Source organism: Columba livia, chromosome 21 (genome assembly GCF_036013475.1).
Source record: "Columba livia isolate bColLiv1 breed racing homer chromosome 21, bColLiv1.pat.W.v2, whole genome shotgun sequence".
Taxonomy (NCBI): Eukaryota; Metazoa; Chordata; class Aves; order Columbiformes; family Columbidae; genus Columba; species Columba livia.
This window is the reverse complement of record NC_088622.1, coordinates 6,233,273-6,250,181: the sequence shown is the minus strand read 5'-3', so window position 1 is coordinate 6,250,181 and position 16,909 is coordinate 6,233,273. Positions and strand designations below refer to the sequence as shown.

Genomic DNA, 16,909 nt, shown 5'->3' with positions numbered 1-16,909 from the left:
TGCGTGGGGTCGGGGAAGGGCCCGGGGGGTCGGGGTGCGATGCTGACGGGTGCTGATGGGTGCTGATGGGTGCTGTGCAGGGAGGGCCGGCGCGGGCGGCTGCAGGTGGACGGGGAGGAGCCAGTGACCGGAGAGTCCCCAGGAACCAACGTCATGGCCAACACCCAAGGCAGCGTCTACGTGGGTACGGTGACACTTGTGGACACAGCGGGGGACATGGGATAGACATGGGATGGGACACGTTGGTGGGACAGGGAATGGGACACAAGATGGGACACAGGGTGGGACATGGAATGGACACAGGATGGGACATGGGCTGGGACACATGGTGGGACACATCATGGGAGATGGGATGGACACAGGATAGGACACATGGTGGGACACAGGGTGGGACAAAAGATGGGACACAGAGTGGGACATGGGCTGGGACATGTGGTGGGACAGGGCACAGGGTGAGACACGGGCTGGGCCACATGGTGGGACAGGGCACAGGATGGGACATGGGCTGGCTCATGGGAGGAGTGACATGATGGGACTTAGGAGGGGACCCAGGACAGGACACGGGACAGGATGTGGTAAGGGGTGGCATATGGGAGGGGACACAGGTTGGACGTGGGAGAAGGACACCTGATGGGCTGTAGGACAGGGCACAGGGTGGCCACGGGATGGGACACGGGAGGGGACATGGGCCAGGGCATGTGGTGGAAGTAGGATGGGACATGAGGGGGCTGAGGGGTGGGGACACCTGATGGCACATGGGATGGAACCTGGATGGGACACATGGTGGGACAGGGGACAGGCACAGGGTGGGACAGAGGATGGACACAGGGTGGGGACATGATGCAACATGACACGGGACGTGGGACAGACATGGGCAGGAGACACAGGACAGACATGGGGTGGGGATACCTGATGGGACATGACATGGCACATGGGGTGGACATGAAATGGCACACGGGATGGACAGGGGGTGGGGACACATGATGACACGTGGGACAGAACCTGGATGTGACACAAGATGGGACACGTGGTGGGACAGGCAGGGGATGGACACAGGGTGGGTTCACCTGATGGGACATGGGGTGGGGACATGATGGGATGTGACCCAGGGGACGGACATGGGGTGGGTTCACCTGGTGGGACATGACATGGGACATGGGATGGACATGGGGTGGGGACATGATGGGACAAGACATGGCACAGGGGACGGACATGGGGTGGGTTCACCTGGTGGGACATGACATGGGACATGGGATGGACATGGGGTGGGGACATGATGGGACAAGACATGGGACATGGGGTGGGGGCATGATGGGACATGACATGGCACAGGGGGCGGACATGGGGTGGGGACATGATGCAATGGGACATGTGATGGACATGGGCAGGGACACGGGGTGGGACACCAGGTGAGCTCCCACGCCCACATGTCCCCCATGTCCCCGTGTCCCCAGGCGGTGCCCCGGATCCCCGCGCTCTGACCGCTGGCAAGTTCAGCTCGGGTGTCACCGGGTGCGTGCGGGGGCTGGTGCTGGCGCCCTCCGGGGCCCCCCCGCACCCCATTGACCTGCGGCACGGCGCGGTGGGGGGGTCCCCCGCCCCCCCCTGCCCCTCCTAACCTTCCCCAAAGTATATTTTGGGGGGAATTTGGCCAATGTTATTATTTTCCAAAAAAAAACCAAAAGCCACGAAGAAACGGTGCTTCGCTGCCCCAGGGTGACACCGGGGGGGGGCCGGGACCCCCAAAAATGTTTACACCCCCTCCACCCCTACTGCACCCCCCCCCCCCCCGAAACTGTGCAGGGGCGGCCGTGCCGCCTGGTGCCCCCCGGGGTGGTGGTGGGGGGGACGCGAGGGACAATCGGGTGCTGGCGGGGACCCCGCGGGGGGGCAGCATTAAAGGAGCGAGAACCAGTGGCTGTGTCTGTGTTGGCTGCGCCGGGGGGGCATGGGGGATATGGTATGGGGGGTATGGTATAGGTATGGGGTGTTGGGGGGTGTATTATGTGTGGGGGGTGCAGGGGGGATTATGGCATGGGGGTATAGGGGGTATGGGATGGAAGGGTTATGGTATAGGGGTGCAAGGATGCATGGTATGAGGGGTGTATGTATGGGGGGGTGGAGGGATGCTATGGGGGGTGTATGGGTCCCTGGAGGGGGGGTTAGTGGTGGTGTGATATGGGGAGGGGATGGTATAGGGGTTGCTGGGCCATATGAGCGTGCAGGTGGGTACGGTATAGGTCTCTGGGGGGGTATGAGGGGGCATGGTATGGGGTTCTGGGGGCGTACAGTATGGGGATGCAGAGATGGTATAGAGGGGGGGACTATGGTATGGGGGGGTATAGATGGTATGGGGGGGGACTATGGTATGGGGGGTTATGGGGGTGTATGCTACCCGTAGTTATGGCGCGGGGGCTATAGGATGGGGTAGATATAGTGTGCGTAGTCAAGTATGGTATGGGGGGTATGGGGCGGGGGTTTGGTATGGTGGCTATGGCGTGGGGTCCGGTATGGACGGTGCGGGAGGGCGGCGGCCGTACGGGGCCCCGGGGACACACGGACACACACACACGCGGACACACCGACACGCGCACTGACACACCGGCGCGCGTGTCCGCACTCCCCTCGCGCTGCCGGGGTGGGCGGAGCCACCTCCCGCCGGGCGCGCCAGGCCCCGCCCCCAGGCGCGTCGCTCAGGCCCCTCCCAGGCGGTCGCGCGTCGCAGCCCGTTACCGTCAGCGCGTCGCGCTGGGCGCGTCACCAGCCCTGTGACGGCGGCGGCGGCGGCGGCGGGAGGGGCCGGGCGGGACCGGGGCCGCACCGGAGCTGGGACCCGACCGGAGCGGACGGGCCAGGCCGGGCCCGGGCCGGAGCGGGGGGCGGCGGCCATGGCGCCGCGGCTGCAGCTGGAGAAGGCGGCGTGGCGCTGGACCGAGACGGTGCCGCCCGAGGAGGTGGCGCAGGAGCACATCGAAGCGGCCTATCGCGTCCGGCTGGAGCCCTGCCAGCGCGGCGCCTGCCGGTAACCCCGGACCCCCCGGGCCTTCGCCGCCCTCCCCGGCCTGTGCCCGCGCCCAAACCCCCCCACCCCCTGTCCGGGCTCCTCCGTTCCCTCCTCTCGGCCCGCACCCCCCGGGCTGGGGGTCCCCACGTCCCTCCCGTGAGGCTGGGGAAGCGCCGCGCCCTTTCAGGACCCTCAGACACGGTGGGGTCCCCCCCTATCCTCTTCTTAGGGACCCCACACACCCTTTTCTTTGGGACCCCCATTCCCCAGGATTGTGGGGGCCCCTCTCCCTGCCTGGATCCCCAGATATAGAGGACCCCCCCGGGGTTGTGGGGGACCCCTCTTTGTATCTGGCTTTCCAGGTACTGGGGACCCCCCCCAGGGTTGTGGGTGATCTGTGCCTGGCACCCCAGATTTAGGGAACACCCCTCTGGGGTTCTGTTGGGTCCCTCTTCATATCCCAAATATAGGGACCTCCAGGGGTTGTGGGGGACCCTTTTCTCTGCCTGGCTTCTCAGGTATTGGGGACCCCCCTGAGCATTGTGGGTGACCTCTCTCTGTGCCTGGCTTCCCAAATATAGGGGATCCCCCCAGGGTTGTGGTGGGTCCCTTTTCTTACCTGGTTTCCCAAATATAGGGACCCCCTGGGGTTGTGGGGGACCCTTCTCTCTACCTGGCTTCCCAGGTATTGGGGACTCCCCAGGATTGTGGGTGTTCTTCCTGTCTGTGCCTGACACCCCAGATTTTGGGAGAACCCCCGCAGGCTTGTGTTGGGTTCTTACCTGGCTCCCCAAATGTAGGTTCCCCCACAGGGTTGTGGGGGCCACTGTCCCACCTGGCTCCCCAGAGATCAGGGACAGTCCTGGGTCCTGTACTTTACCCGGGGTGCCCCTTTTTTCTCCCCCTTTATTTCTCCTTGTTTGTCCATAACCACCATTTTTGGGAGGTGTGGGACACCCATATCCCACCCCACTCCTTCTATTTAGCATTATGGGGTCCCCCTTGTCCTCATTCCCCACACTCGCCCCCCCAAAAATGGACAAGAGCGTCCCTTGGGTGATGGTGACAGCTGTGGTGGTGCTGGTTCTGCAGGAGGAACTGCCGGGGAAACCCCAATTGCCTGGTGGGCATCGGGGAGCACGTCTGGCTGGGCGAGATCGACGAGAACAGCTTCCACAACATTGACGACCCCAACTGCGAGCGCCGCAAGAAGGTAGGAACCCCTAAAAACACCATCCTCTGCCATTCCCACTCCCTGAGGGGATAATGCGGACAAGGGGGGTGACACCTCACGTCCCCCTGCAGCCACAGAGTCTGGGACGCGCTGTTTGTACGAGCGGCGTTTCCCCAGCTGCTGGATTTCTCTTTGCTCCTCGGCAGCGGCGAGTGACGACTGTTATTTTCTCTCTCACGCCAGAACGCGTTCGTGGGCTTAACGAACCTCGGCGCCACGTGCTACGTCAACACTTTCTTGCAGATGTGGTTTCTTAACTTGGAGCTCCGGCAAGCCCTCTACTTGTGTCCCAGCACCTGCAGCAAGCTGGCGTCCGGAGAGGGCATCCCGAGCGACAAAGGTGGGTGGAAGGCAGTCTGCTGCCAACGGGAGCCGTTTTGCTCCTTTTCTCCTAAAATTCTATGTGTTTTATGGCAGCGTCTATTGGGAGAATCGATGGGTGAAGCTACAGCCACCCCTCCCCTCTCCATGGTGTCGTTTTTGGGTCCATCACCGCCTTTTGGGAACAAACCATCCGAGTTCTTTCTTAAATCAGAGCGATCTAACCCAGTTGAAAAATCCCGTTTGGGTTTGTTTCTTACCGGGCTGCTTCCCAAACTGGTTCCCAGTGTAACGATGGCACTGCGGTGGAAGCACATGGGCTGGGGCTGATCTGCGCTTCTGCGGAGCCGAAATCATCACATCACAGGGCAAAAATTGAGGTTTCTAGTACAAATGAGGCTCCTGGTGCCCTCAGAGTGGACACACTGGGCTCAGTGATTTACCTTTGTGTATGGTATAGCGCTATAGGTGCCCTCTGCATCAGGGCAGCTGCCTGATTTATTCTGTTCCTGTCTTTACAGTATTTTTAAATGACATCCTGCTGTTTAGGGTAAATAAGAAGCTGTTACTATGGGATAATCGTTGCCTGCTGCTGAAACCATTCCCTTGCAGCTCGTGCTCAGCACTGTGGGATATTTATGGCTGGATTCGATGACCTTAAGGTTTTTTTTCCAACCTAATTGATTCTGTGATATTTGACTTTGCTGTCATCACTGACATGAACCCCTTCAGTTTTCACAGTGCTTTAAAACAGCTTTAAAAAACCATATTTATAATCATTAAACTTAGCCTTATGGAGGAATAACTTGGAAGGATTCTCTCTTGCCTTGAATAATTTGCTGTAACTCGCGCAACTGGTTGTTTTCGCAGACTACGAGCCCCAGACGATCTGCGAGCACCTGCAGTACCTGTTCGCCTTGCTGCAGAACAGCAAGCGCCGCTACATCGACCCCTCCGGCTTCGTCAAGGCGCTGGGGCTGGACACGGGGCAGCAGCAGGTGGGCGTGAGGCGCGTCCTGCCCGTGATTGCGTCCTTTAAAGCAGCCTGAAACTGCCCTTTTTTGGGTTATTTTAGCATCTCCTGAGCTGGGTTCTGCTCAGTGCAGACTGAAAGTTGTGCTCAGGGACTTCCCGTTGGTGCTGGAGGTCAGGGGGAGTCTGGGGGGGTCAGGGGGAGCCCGGGGGGGTCAGGGGGAGCCCGGGGGGGTCAGGGGGAGCCCAGGGAGGTCAGGGGGAGCCCAGGGAGGGCAGGGAGAGCTTAGGAAGGGCAGGGAGAGCACAAGGGGCTTAGGGGGAGCTGAAGGAAGTTAGGGGGATGCTAGGGGATCAGGGGGAGCCCGGGGGATCAGGAGGGGCCGAGGGAGGTCAGGGGGAGCCCAGGGAGGGCAGGGAGAGCACAAGAGGCTTAGGGGGAGCTGAAGGAAGTTAGGGGGATGCTAGGGGATCAGGGGGAGCCTGGGGGGTCAGGAGGGGCTGAGGGAGGTCAGGGAGAGCGCAAGGAGTGCAGGAGGAGCCCAGGGGTTTAGGGGGAGCTGAAGGAAGTTGGGGGGAGCCCAGGGGTTTCAAGTGGGGCTGAGAGAGGTCGAGGAGAGCCCAGGGGTGTCAGGGGGAGTCCATGAGGAGCTGAGGGAGGTCAGGGAGAGTCTGAGGGTGTCAGGGGGAGCCCAGGTGTGTCAGGAGGGGCTGAGAGAGGTCGGGGGGTGTGGAGGGGCTGGGGGAGGTCAGGAGGAGCCCAAGAGGAGACGGTGGGGGTCAGGGAGAGCTGCGGGAAGATGGGGGGCACCCAGTGGGGTGAGGGGGAGCCTGGTGAGGTCAAAGGGAGCCCAGGGGCTCAGGAAGAGCCCAGGGAGGTCAGGGAGAGGCCAGGGGGGTCCAGAGGGGCCCAGAGAGGTCAGGTGAGTCTGGGGGAGGTTATGGGGAGCTGAGAGAGGTCAGGAGGAGTCTGGGGGTGTCAGGGGGAGCCCAAGGGCATCAGGAGGGACTGAGGGAGGTCAGGGGGAGGTGAGGCAAGTTGTGGGGAGCCCAGGGAGGCCAAGAGGAGCTCAGGTGGGTCAGGGGGAGCCTGGTGGGATCAGGCAGATCCCAGTGGGGACCAGGGGGAGCCCAGGGGTGTCAGAAGGGGCTGAGGGAGGTTAGATGGAACCAGGGAAGGCCAGGAGGAGCCTGGGAGTGATGGGAATGGTTGTTAGCGGCTGATGAACCCCGGCACTGTGCAGGGTGGGAGCTAAATCTGCCGGGAGGGCCCTTTGGCAGGTACTTTATGGGCTGCTCCTCCCTGGTGAGTGGTTCAGGGGCTGAAGAACCCTGGTGGGGCCAGCAGACATTTGTTGGGGTCACCGGGAGCCAGCCAAGGTCCAACACAAGCGTCTGGGGCAGGGAAAGGGTGGTCAGAGAAGGGTCTGTGGGCTCAGGGGAAGGACACGGCTTGAAAATCTGCTTGGAGAAGTCAGAGGAGGTTGTTGGGGGAAGAGCCCGAGCGCTGGCCTGTGTTTCCTTGGGAGGACACGGTTACTGCTGACTGGTGACACTACAGGACAGCCGAGAGAGGCCAAAACCTGTTTGTTTTCAGAAGTGGAGAGCGAAGGAGCGCCAGGGTGGGAGAGAAAAGCCTTGAGATGAGCTTGGGGAAGCTCCCAAGCCGTACAAGGCAGTGGGGAAAAATCCACTTCTCATTTTTAGGCTGTTTTTTGTTTTTCATCTCACCCATAACACAAGCAGGGGCAGCTCGTATTGCACACTGAGCTTTGCAAAACCAGCGTTAACGGGACAGAAAGCTCTGCAGGAGGGTATTTTTTCCTTCCAGCGCTCTGCGAGGAGCGGGACAGGAGTCAAAGCACCCGGCGCGGCTGGTCCGGCGCCACGTGAACTCACACCAGGGGCCTCACGCTCATTTTAGCCAAATTCCTCTTTTTCTTTAGTCCTCCCGACTGGTCTTTTTTCTATTCCGAGCACGACGCAGCCCGTGTGTAAAGCTGCGGGTAATTTGCAGTAAATTAGCGACAAGGTTGTGATCGGGCTTTGTGCGGCTTGTTAACGGGACTCGACTTTCTCTCCTAGGACGCCCAGGAGTTTTCCAAGCTGTTCATGTCACTGCTGGAAGATACTTTATCGAAACAAAAAAACCCAGATGTTCGCAACATAGTGCAAAAGCAGTTTTGCGGGGAGTATGCCTACGTCACGGTGTAAGTGTTTGGTCTTTGGGAGGAACATTTCTGTAAATATTTAAACATTTTAGAACAATTTGAGGGGGGGAAGAGCCCTCCTAACAGCTTGAGCAGGCAGGTAAGCTTTGCTGAAACTTCCTGTAGGTGTTACAGTTTTAGTCATTTCCTAAAAATGCACCAATTAAACCTGCAAGTGAGTTAATGGAGCGTAAAGTCCAAATAAACAGAGTGCTCAGGTGTCGCGTTTGCGTTCCTGCGTCCTCCAAAAATCACATAATATGGTGTACATGAATTGTAAGCAAGCGCTTCTGTGTTTGGTGGTAGATGCTGTTACACCTTGCGGAGTTGTCGTGGCGATGTGAACCGCGTTCATTCCAACTCAACTTCTTCTCCTGGTTTTATAGCTCAAAGAATCATTTCCTAATGGCTGGGGAGTTCAGACACACGAACTTCATGTGGTTTAGTCTTTGTTTCTTTCTTTATTTTTAATCCTAGCTGCAACCAGTGTGGCAGGGAGTCCAAACTCATGTCTAAATTTTACGAGCTGGAGTTAAACATCCAAGGGCACAAGCAGCTGACAGACTGTATCACGGAATTTCTTAAGGTACGAGCTCGACGGGTTTTGAGTCCTGCTGTTCTTAGCAAGGTGTTTTAATCCTTTTCTTCAATCAACAGCAATATCAAAAGGTTGATTTTGGAGCAAAAAGACAGTTGTCTCAGATGCACACAAAAGGAAATGTGGGGTTTTACCAGACAATGAGGACTGAGTCATGGAGCAGCTCCAGGCCACCGGGGGTAGCACACACGCGTGTTACGGCTTTAAAAAGCGCTTGTTTAGTTAAAATACTTTCCCGGCAAAGATGGGAAAAAGTCTGATAAATACTCCTTGTGTCCTTTTCCTGGGTGACACCAGCGGAGCGGCCGCTTTTTGTGTTTTCTCTATCTGTGCTCCTCTGCATAGCAACAGGAGACATTCCCGCTCTGAAACACGCTCTCAAAAATACTCGGGAGGGCCGGAATAGCTGCGGGAACAGCTGCAAGTACTCTTAATTCCGCTTGGAAAATTTGCCTAGATCTCCAGTTAAGATGCATTAAAGGTTTGAGGCGTGGATTCAACTACAGATATTTAGGGCAGATCTAACCCCAAACGTGACTCTGCACCTGAGCTGTTGGGCAGCAGCTTCGCAGCCGCGCTGGGCAAACCGGTCACTCCGCTTGCCGGGAAAAAGGGTTTGCATTAAAATCCTGAAACTTCAGGTTTGGCTGCTCCTCCTCAGAGTGAAACACCCACTGACCTTGTCTGGGGCAGCTGGGATTCTCCTCTGGCCTAATCCTGCCCTTAGATCTACTTGGGCGTAGACAACGACTCTTCCAAAGTGACAATTGTTTGGCTGAGCGCAGAGGATTGTAGTTTCCAGGCTTTACATTAACTTGGGCCATGTGAGCTCGTAAAAGGGCTGTTTAATTATTTTCTTTTTCCATTGGTGTAAACTCAGTCAAAAGGAGAGCAAACCAAGTCATGTAAGCCCAAGATTCGGTCTAAAATATTCCTTGAGGTGCGAGCAACCGTGCTGTAAAACGCATTTATTACTGCACGTTTTTAACCAAGGAATTATTTTGGAAAGCAGCTGGGTAGAGATTTAAACAGTTAAAACAACTTCCGTGCTTTTGAGTCTCCACCTGTCGCATAGTTTGGGCTGTTTTCAGAGAGAACCTCTTCTCAAGATGTTCCTTTTCGCTTTCGCTCCCTCCCCAGGAAGAAAAATTAGAAGGGGACAATCGTTACTTCTGTGAAACGTGTCAGAGTAAGCAGAACGCCACGAGGAAGATCAGGCTGCTGAGCCTTCCCTGCACCCTCAACCTGCAGCTCATGCGTTTCGTGTTCGACAGGTGAGACTCGGGGAAGTCGCCTGCTCCGCTTTTCCTGCCTCTGGTTTGAGAGGCTGAGGCTCGAGCGCGCGTGTGAGCTGCTCTGGGGACGCAGGGCGGGATGGACGGGGGTGATTTTGAGATGGGAACACTTGTTACTGTCCCCTGAATTGAAGCTTTGTCTCCGCACAGACAAACTGGCCATAAGAAAAAACTCAACACCTACATCGGCTTCTCCGAGCTGCTCGACATGGAGCCTTTTATGGAACAAAAAAGTGAGTTTTGTGCATTGCGTTTCCTTATTTATTTTTGTTTTGGAACAGGCTGCCCAGGGCAGTGGTGGAGTCGCTGTCCCTGGAGGGGTTTAAAAGGCATTTAGATGAGGTTCTTAGGGACACGGCTTAGTGCTAGAGTTATGGTTGGACTCGATGATCCTGAGGGTCAGTTCCAACTGAAATGATTCTATGATTCTAACTTCACTCACCCCCCCTCAGCCGATGAGAGGACATCTCCTCTCAATCCTCTTTTTGGCAAAAAATTACATTGAGTTGTTTGAGGGAATAGAGTGACTATCAGTGAGTTTGCTGGTGACACCAAGCTGGGAGGAGTGGTGACACTGGAAGCTGTGCTGCCATCAGAGACCTGGACAGGCTGGAGAGCTGGGCAGGGAAACATTGAATGAAATAGAACAAGGGCAAGTGCAGAGTCTTGAATCTGGGCGGGAACAACCCCAGGTTCCAGTGTAAGTTGGGGAATGACCTATTAGAGAGCAGCGTAGGGGAAAGGGACCTGGGGGTCCTGGGGACAGCAGGGTGACCATGAGCCAGCACTGGGCCCTTGTGGCCAGGAAGCCAATGGTACCTGGGGTGGGTTAGAAGGGGGTGGTCAGTAGGTCAGAGAGGTTCTCCTGCCCCTCTGCTCTGCCCTGGGGAGACCACACCTGGAATATTGTGTCCAGCTGTGGCCCCTCAGTTCCAGCAGGACAGGGAACTGCTGCAGAGAGTCCAGCGCAGCCACCAAGATGCTGAAGGGAGTGGAGCATCTCCCGTGTGAGGAAAGGCTGAGGGAGCTGGGGCTCTGGAGCTGGACAAGAGGAGACTGAGGGGGGACTCATTCCTGGGGATCGAGATGGAAAGGGGGAGTGTCAGGAGGATGGAGCCAGGCTCTTCTGGTGACAACCAGTGACAGGACAAGGGGCAGTGGGTGCAAACTGGAACACAGGAGGTTCCACTGAAAGATGAGAAGAAACTTGTTGGGGGTGAGGGTGGCAGAGCCTGGCCCAGGCTGCCCAGGGGGTTGTGGAGTCTCCTTCTGTGCAGACATTCCAACCCGCCTGGACACCTTCCTGTGTAACCTCATCTGGGTGTTCCTGCTCCATGGGGGGATTGCACTGGATGAGCTTTCCAGGGCCCTTCAACCCCTGACATTCTGGGGTTCTGTGAAGCCTCATTAAGCGCGTTGTGGAAGCCCCAACCTGCTTAGTGAGGTCTTAGAGAGACACGAGTTTGCGTGTAACCTTTATCCGCTGCTTTGTGAAAAAACTCAGCACTAGGAAAGAAAACAAAACGTGTGCTTTTTGATGCCGAGCGCTGTGTAACCGCTGCTCTCCTCCCAGACGGCGTCTATGTGTACGAACTCAGCGCCGTCCTCATCCACCGCGGCGTGAGCGCCTACTCGGGGCACTACATCGCCCACGTGAAGGACCCGCAGACGGGCGAGTGGTACAAGTTCAATGACGAGGACATCGAGAAGATGGAGGGGAAGAAACTGCAGCTGGGGATTGAGGAAGATCTAGGTAAAACCTTTAAGTTGTGAGTGCCCTTTTAAAATCTCTTTTCCCCCAAAAAACACAGCGGCTGAACACGCGGAGGCACTGACGCTCTGGAAGCCGCTCCTCCGCGTGCTGTCACATTTCAGTAATGTGTGAAACAGCAATTCTGCTAATTGCAGGCAGATTTTCGGCGTTTGGGCCCGTGTGCGTGTGTATTTCTCTCGCCTGGCACGTGACAGATAAAACGCTGATAACACGGGCAGCGGTCGCCTATCGGGACAGACCAGGCGAGTCGCCGCTTCCTCGTCCCGTGTGCCAAAGGAGGCTCAGGAGCAGATAATGAGACGACTTTCAGCTTCCTTAACATGTTTTGGTTTTATTTTCACTGTGGGGTTTTACGTGGAGCTGGTGAAGAGTCTCTGTAAAAAGAATCTTGATCCAAATAACAGCTTGGACGCCAAAATTGCCTTTTTACTTTGCTCTTGTTACTTTTTCTTCACTCTCTTCTGTTCTACCGCTATCACCTCGTCTTGTGCCAGGGAATCAAAACCCTGTCCCGGAACGTTATTTAAAGCAGTTCAGCTTTACATTGGCATTTTGAGTGCTCGGATTTGCAGTCGCCCAGGGTTTCTTAGAACAGGACGCTTTGCGGGATTGGGAAATAAAGACATTAATGCCAGAAATTCCCCTTAGAGTGCAAACAACCCATTCCCAGAAGCACCAGCACACCAAGGCGCTCGCACTTTGCTGCACTCAGACTTTCTGAAACGTCGCTTTTCTTTAAAGCACCTTTAAGTAGCAGCTTAATGAAAAGACACCCTCCAATTATATTTTCTAGCTTGTAAAGCCACTTGAGCAAGCATGGGGCATTTCCCTCCCTCTCCTGTTTCTTTCCCTGCACGACACCGCTTGGTTTTCACTTTTTTCGCTAATAAACACCTTGCGTTTCATCACGACGCCCTTAAACGCCGGAGCAGCATTATCATCCTGTTAATGTTTGACTCCCGCTTGCCTGCAACCAGATCATGTAGCTGGCTTGACATCTAGTGGCGTAAGACAGAAAAATAAGCCCAAAAAGGAAATAAAGCCTCCGAAGCTTTGCTTTTTAACCTCCCGAGTCACCCAGCGTCGCAAAATAAGGCGCAAATAAAGCTGCGGCCTTGTACTTGTAAAGCGTTGTGCTTAACCATGAGTAAGTTTTCTTGCTGAAATACAAGGCTGCACGAAAAATAGATGTAAAGCGTCTTTAGAAGCCTCTGCGAGCTGGGAGTGTTAATGTTTCTATCAAGTCTGAGCAAAACTAAGACTATTTTTTAGGTTAGAAACGTAGGCAGCAGCAGGAGGAGGTCGGTAATGTAAATCCTGCGGCCTGGCCGCGCAGATGGGAACAATTTAGGAAATATTTGGAGAAAATACAAATAAAGAGCGTTTAGGAAGTCCCCTGGATGGTGCCGTGGGAGAGGCACATACCTTCTTGCAGAATTTAGGAAAGGCACACGCTTTTGTTAATATTTCCATGCTCCGTTTGGAGTTTGACCTACAGAGGGTTGGTTTTTAAAAGAACATATGTAAATACTGGGTGGTTTTAGAAAAAGATATGTAAACACCGGTTGATTTTTGAAACTGTAGCTGTAAATAAGATTGTTCTTTGTCTGGCTAGAAACGGGGGCTCTTGCAACACGAGTTTACATCGCGCCACCAGCTGCTCCAAAATAACCATTTCTGCAGCTTTTTGCTCCCTAAAATCTCTGTTGCCCAGCAGAAACACATGTGTTTTTTCACATATTTGGTCACCTGTAAATAGCGTTTTCTTCTGTGAGGATTTGACTCCGTTCTTTGCTCTCAAGACACCAGAACAAGAGGCAGTTTGGAGAAGAGATGTTTTCCCAAGAGCCACTTTTGGCTCGGTGAGGTTTAACTGGGGAGAGAAGAAAGGCTTTTGCAGAAGGGTGGTTCAGAACAGGCTCCTAATTTTAGTCCCTTTGAATTATTCTGCCTCCAGAAACGCTGGAGGGATTTGGGTCTTTCTTTGGGATCCAACTTCGGCTCGTGCCAAGCCCAACGCTTGGCAAAAAGAGGGCGCAGGAGCGAGAGGGAAGCCGGCTAGATGGCAAACTCGTCCCGTTGATGGAGAATCGGTGAGCGAGCTCGCGTGTTTATTATGTTTTTACTTTCTGTACTGCAGCGGAACCCTCGAAATCCCAGACGCGCAAACCCAAGTGCGGGAAGGGGACGCACTGCTCGCGCAACGCGTACATGCTGGTGTACAGGCTGCAGAGCCGCGAGAAGTCCCCCACCATCGAGGTGCCAGGTGAGTTCGGGCTCGCTCAGCTTCTCCATCTCGTCTCCAGGTAGGACAAGAATCAGGGTTTTGCTCAAAACCCCTTTTGTGGCCACTGTCTGGGAGGTTCTGTATGGAGACGTGGTGTCGCAACCCTTGGGATGCACAGCTGAACGTGTGCCCAGGTGGCCAAAAAGGCCACCAGCATCCTGGCTGGTACCAGCACTGGTGTGGCTAGCAGGCCCAGGGCAGTGACCGTCCCTGCGCTGGGCACAGTGGGGCCAAACCGTGAATCCTGGGGCAGTTTTGGGCCCCTCAGGGCTCAAAATGGCGGCACCAAGATCACCTCACAACACAAAATGGCGGCTGCAGGAACACCAGAATCGCCTCAGGGCTCAAAATGGCGGCACCAGAACCACCTCAGAGCTCAAAATGGTGGCCAGAGGGGTGGCGGGATCACCTCACACCAAGAAAGGCCTTGAGGTCTGGAGCGAGTTGAGAGAAGGGAACGGAGCTGGTGAGGGGCTGGAGCACAAGTGTGATGGAGCGGCTGAGGGACCTGGGGGGTTCAGCTGGAGAACAGGAGCTGAGGGGAGACCTTCTGATCTCTGAACTGCCTGAAAGGAGCTTGGAGCCAGGGGGGTCGGGCTCTGCTCCCCAGGAACAAGCGCCAGGAGCAGAGGAAACGGCCTCAAGTTGTGCCAGGGGAGGTTGAGGCTGGATGTGGGAACAATTTCTTGCCCAAAGGGCTGTGGGGCATTGGAACAGGCTGCCCAGGGCAGTGCTGGAGTCACCATCCCTGGAGGGCTGGACAGACGGACATGAGGTTCTCAGGACGTGGGGCAGTGCCAGGGGTGGGTTATGGTTGGACTCTTGATCTTGAGGGGCTTTTCCAACCAAAATGATTCTTCAGTTCAGTTCTATGAACCGCTCAGGTTCCTGAAGGAGAACAGCGTGGTTAAATGTCACCAGCAGTGCACACACTGTGCAGGAGGTGAATAATCCTGACAGAAGTCAGGTTTCTTCTGCGAGTGCTCAATCTTTGCCGTATTGAGAATAAACGTCGTGAAAACAAGAGGATGCAAGCCCTGAACAGGAGTTTTGTTCGAGCGCGTTCGTGTCTTGCTTTAGAATTACCGGGGGTGGCAGAAATCCCTGTGGGTTTGGCCTGGGGATTTAACGATGCTCTGCGTTTGCGTGCTACTCGTTTAGAAATATTAATTAGGCTGGTGCTGGTGCTGGTGGGGATGGAACGGTGTTCCACCTTCTTCCCTCAGAGGTGGCTCTGCTGGCTGTTCAGGTTATCTGCACGCCGAGGGGGCAAATCCCGCCGTATTTTCCCCACCAAAGCTTTTCCAGCCCCGCCACCATTAAAACCCACCCTGGGAGCCGCACAGCTTGGGGAGTTAGTGCTAATTCCTCCCCCAGAGCCGCGTTTTCAGGCTGTTTCCTGAACTTTCTTTGCGTCCCCTTTCCTCCTACCCCTCTGCTTCCAAACAATAACTCGGCAGCAGCCTCTCCACCCAGCTCCGAATTCCTGCGCGGCCCCGCGGTTGCCTTTGTTTCCCGTGGCCGTTTGCCAGGGAACAGGGAGCGAAGGGCAGCAGTCGAGCCCTGCGGTTGCGGGGAGGTTTCATGCAACTGTAAATTTGAGGCATTTTGCTTTGATGTTGTTAAAAAGCGACTTTTCCGGGACGCTGGGGAGACAGAACTTGGCTCTGACCTCAAGGAGGGCCAAGCTGGTTGGTTTTTAATACTGTGTGTTCTCCCAAGGTGGATACCGTGTACTCTGGCCACCCAAGCATCAACCTTTGTGGAAATATTTTAGCTCTTCAAAATACATCTAAATAGGAAAAGACTTGAAATAAGCAGCGCTTTCCTTCTCCATTACCCCATTATGTGTCTTATCTCCTTTTTTCCCCTGCTGAGGTTTGGTTTGTTCGTTTTTTTTCCATCAGCAACTGCAAAGTTGCCATTTTCCTCACCTTGCCTGGCTCATCTCCCGTCTCCCAAGGGCTTTTTGCCCTTGGCTTTGCCACCTTCTCGACCCATCTCACCATCAGGACAAGCTTCAGGTGTATGCACAGGGTGACAAACTCCTGCTTTTCGCTCAGGAATAACAAATTCTCGGCAGCAGGGAGCAGCGTTCTCAGTGAGAGGCAGCGAAACGGCCATAGCGCCCGGAGCCCTGTGGCCTCTCGCCAACCCCGGCTGCACTTCGCGCGGCCGCCAGCGCTCGGCGTCGCTCGTCAGCAAAGCACAGGGTTTCTCTTCATCCACCAACCGAACCCCGAGTAAATTATTTTCGCATCGCGCGGGGTAGTTGCGTTTAATCATCTACAACCATAAATATTGGCGAGAGCAACATCCGTGCACTTGGCTTTCGGGAAGACCTCGTGTGTCGGTAGCTGCGTGGGGGGGAATTTTTAGGCTTGTTATCCCCAGATAACCGATCGCGGGGATAATTAACATAATTGGCATTTTTCCTCGAAACAACTGCTTCTTTTTGTGTGTGTTTCTTTCCCAACAGCTTTTCTGCAGGAGCTGGTAGAGCGCGATAACTGCAAGTTCGAGGAGTGGTGCAACGAAATGGCCGAGATGCGCAAGCAGAGCGTGGCCAGGGGCAAGATCAAGCACGAGGAGGTGAAGGAGCTCTACAAAAGGTTACCCGCCGAAGCTGGTCTGTAAGATATTGTGGTACTATTTTGTCGTAGACCCTTAAGATTAATGATGTTTTTGTAACTAACCCCCGCGGCCTGAACGCTTCGCCGGGAGGCATTAACTGTCGTCTCAAAGCGGAGAGCGATGGCTGTTCTGTGCATGCTTAGGATTTGCTTTCCCTCTCTTGTTTTTCTGCCTTAACCTATTTTTCTCCTTTTCTTGCTCATTCTCATGGCCTCTGGCGTCGCTAATTCCCTCTTGCTGCTTCCCCACCGGTCTCCCGTGTGCTTCCACGCGTTGTGACTCTTTTCTTCTGCCCGCTGAGCAGCTCCTCTCATTAGCAACTGGCAGCAGAATAACAACCCGGTCTCAAATTTCCAACTTAGGGCAAGTTCAGGAGCTGTTGATCCGAATTAATGGGCAAGTGATGGGTGCGCGAATGCCTGACCTCCAGCAGAAAAGGATTTGATTCATCCCTGCCCGTGCTGCGTAGCTGCTGTCTGAGCTTCGTAGTCCCTCCGATGAGCGACTGGGGTTAATCATAGAACCATTTCAGTTGGAAGAGACCCTCAGGACCTATGATTAACCTCAGGTTAATCGTAGA

At 55.2% G+C, this 16,909-nt stretch overlaps 2 protein-coding genes across 5 annotated transcripts in view; both read left to right on the top strand.

The window, feature by feature from the left end:
- HSPG2 (heparan sulfate proteoglycan 2) overlaps nucleotides 1-1,914 on the top strand; it is a 48,852-nt gene extending 46,938 nt beyond the window's left edge. The window contains 2 exon segments of the mRNA XM_065037697.1: nucleotides 81-184; nucleotides 1,455-1,914. Of these exon segments, the coding sequence (XP_064893769.1) occupies nucleotides 81-184; nucleotides 1,455-1,618 (268 nt within the window). The 3' untranslated portion in view covers nucleotides 1,619-1,914.
- Nucleotides 1,915-2,786: 872 nt separating this feature from the next.
- The window catches only part of USP48 (ubiquitin specific peptidase 48), a 32,585-nt gene continuing 18,462 nt past the window's right edge, over nucleotides 2,787-16,909 (top strand). For 3 of the 4 annotated variants that reach the window (XR_010467437.1, XR_010467438.1, XM_065037646.1), the window contains exons 1-11: nucleotides 2,787-3,022; nucleotides 4,097-4,217; nucleotides 4,422-4,578; nucleotides 5,430-5,557; nucleotides 7,617-7,741; nucleotides 8,219-8,327; nucleotides 9,480-9,613; nucleotides 9,785-9,867; nucleotides 11,208-11,387; nucleotides 13,549-13,674; nucleotides 16,175-16,324. Coding sequence is in view for 2 of the 4 variants with exons in the window: in XM_065037646.1 (XP_064893718.1) it covers nucleotides 2,889-3,022; nucleotides 4,097-4,217; nucleotides 4,422-4,578; nucleotides 5,430-5,557; nucleotides 7,617-7,741; nucleotides 8,219-8,327; nucleotides 9,480-9,613; nucleotides 9,785-9,867; nucleotides 11,208-11,387; nucleotides 13,549-13,674; nucleotides 16,175-16,324 (1,447 nt within the window). In the remaining 2 variants the exon portion in view is untranslated. The remainder of the gene's footprint in view (nucleotides 3,023-4,096; nucleotides 4,218-4,421; nucleotides 4,579-5,429; nucleotides 5,558-7,616; nucleotides 7,742-8,218; nucleotides 8,328-9,479; nucleotides 9,614-9,784; nucleotides 9,868-11,207; nucleotides 11,388-13,548; nucleotides 13,675-16,174; nucleotides 16,325-16,909) is intronic. The other variant, XM_065037644.1, reaches the window with a different exon arrangement.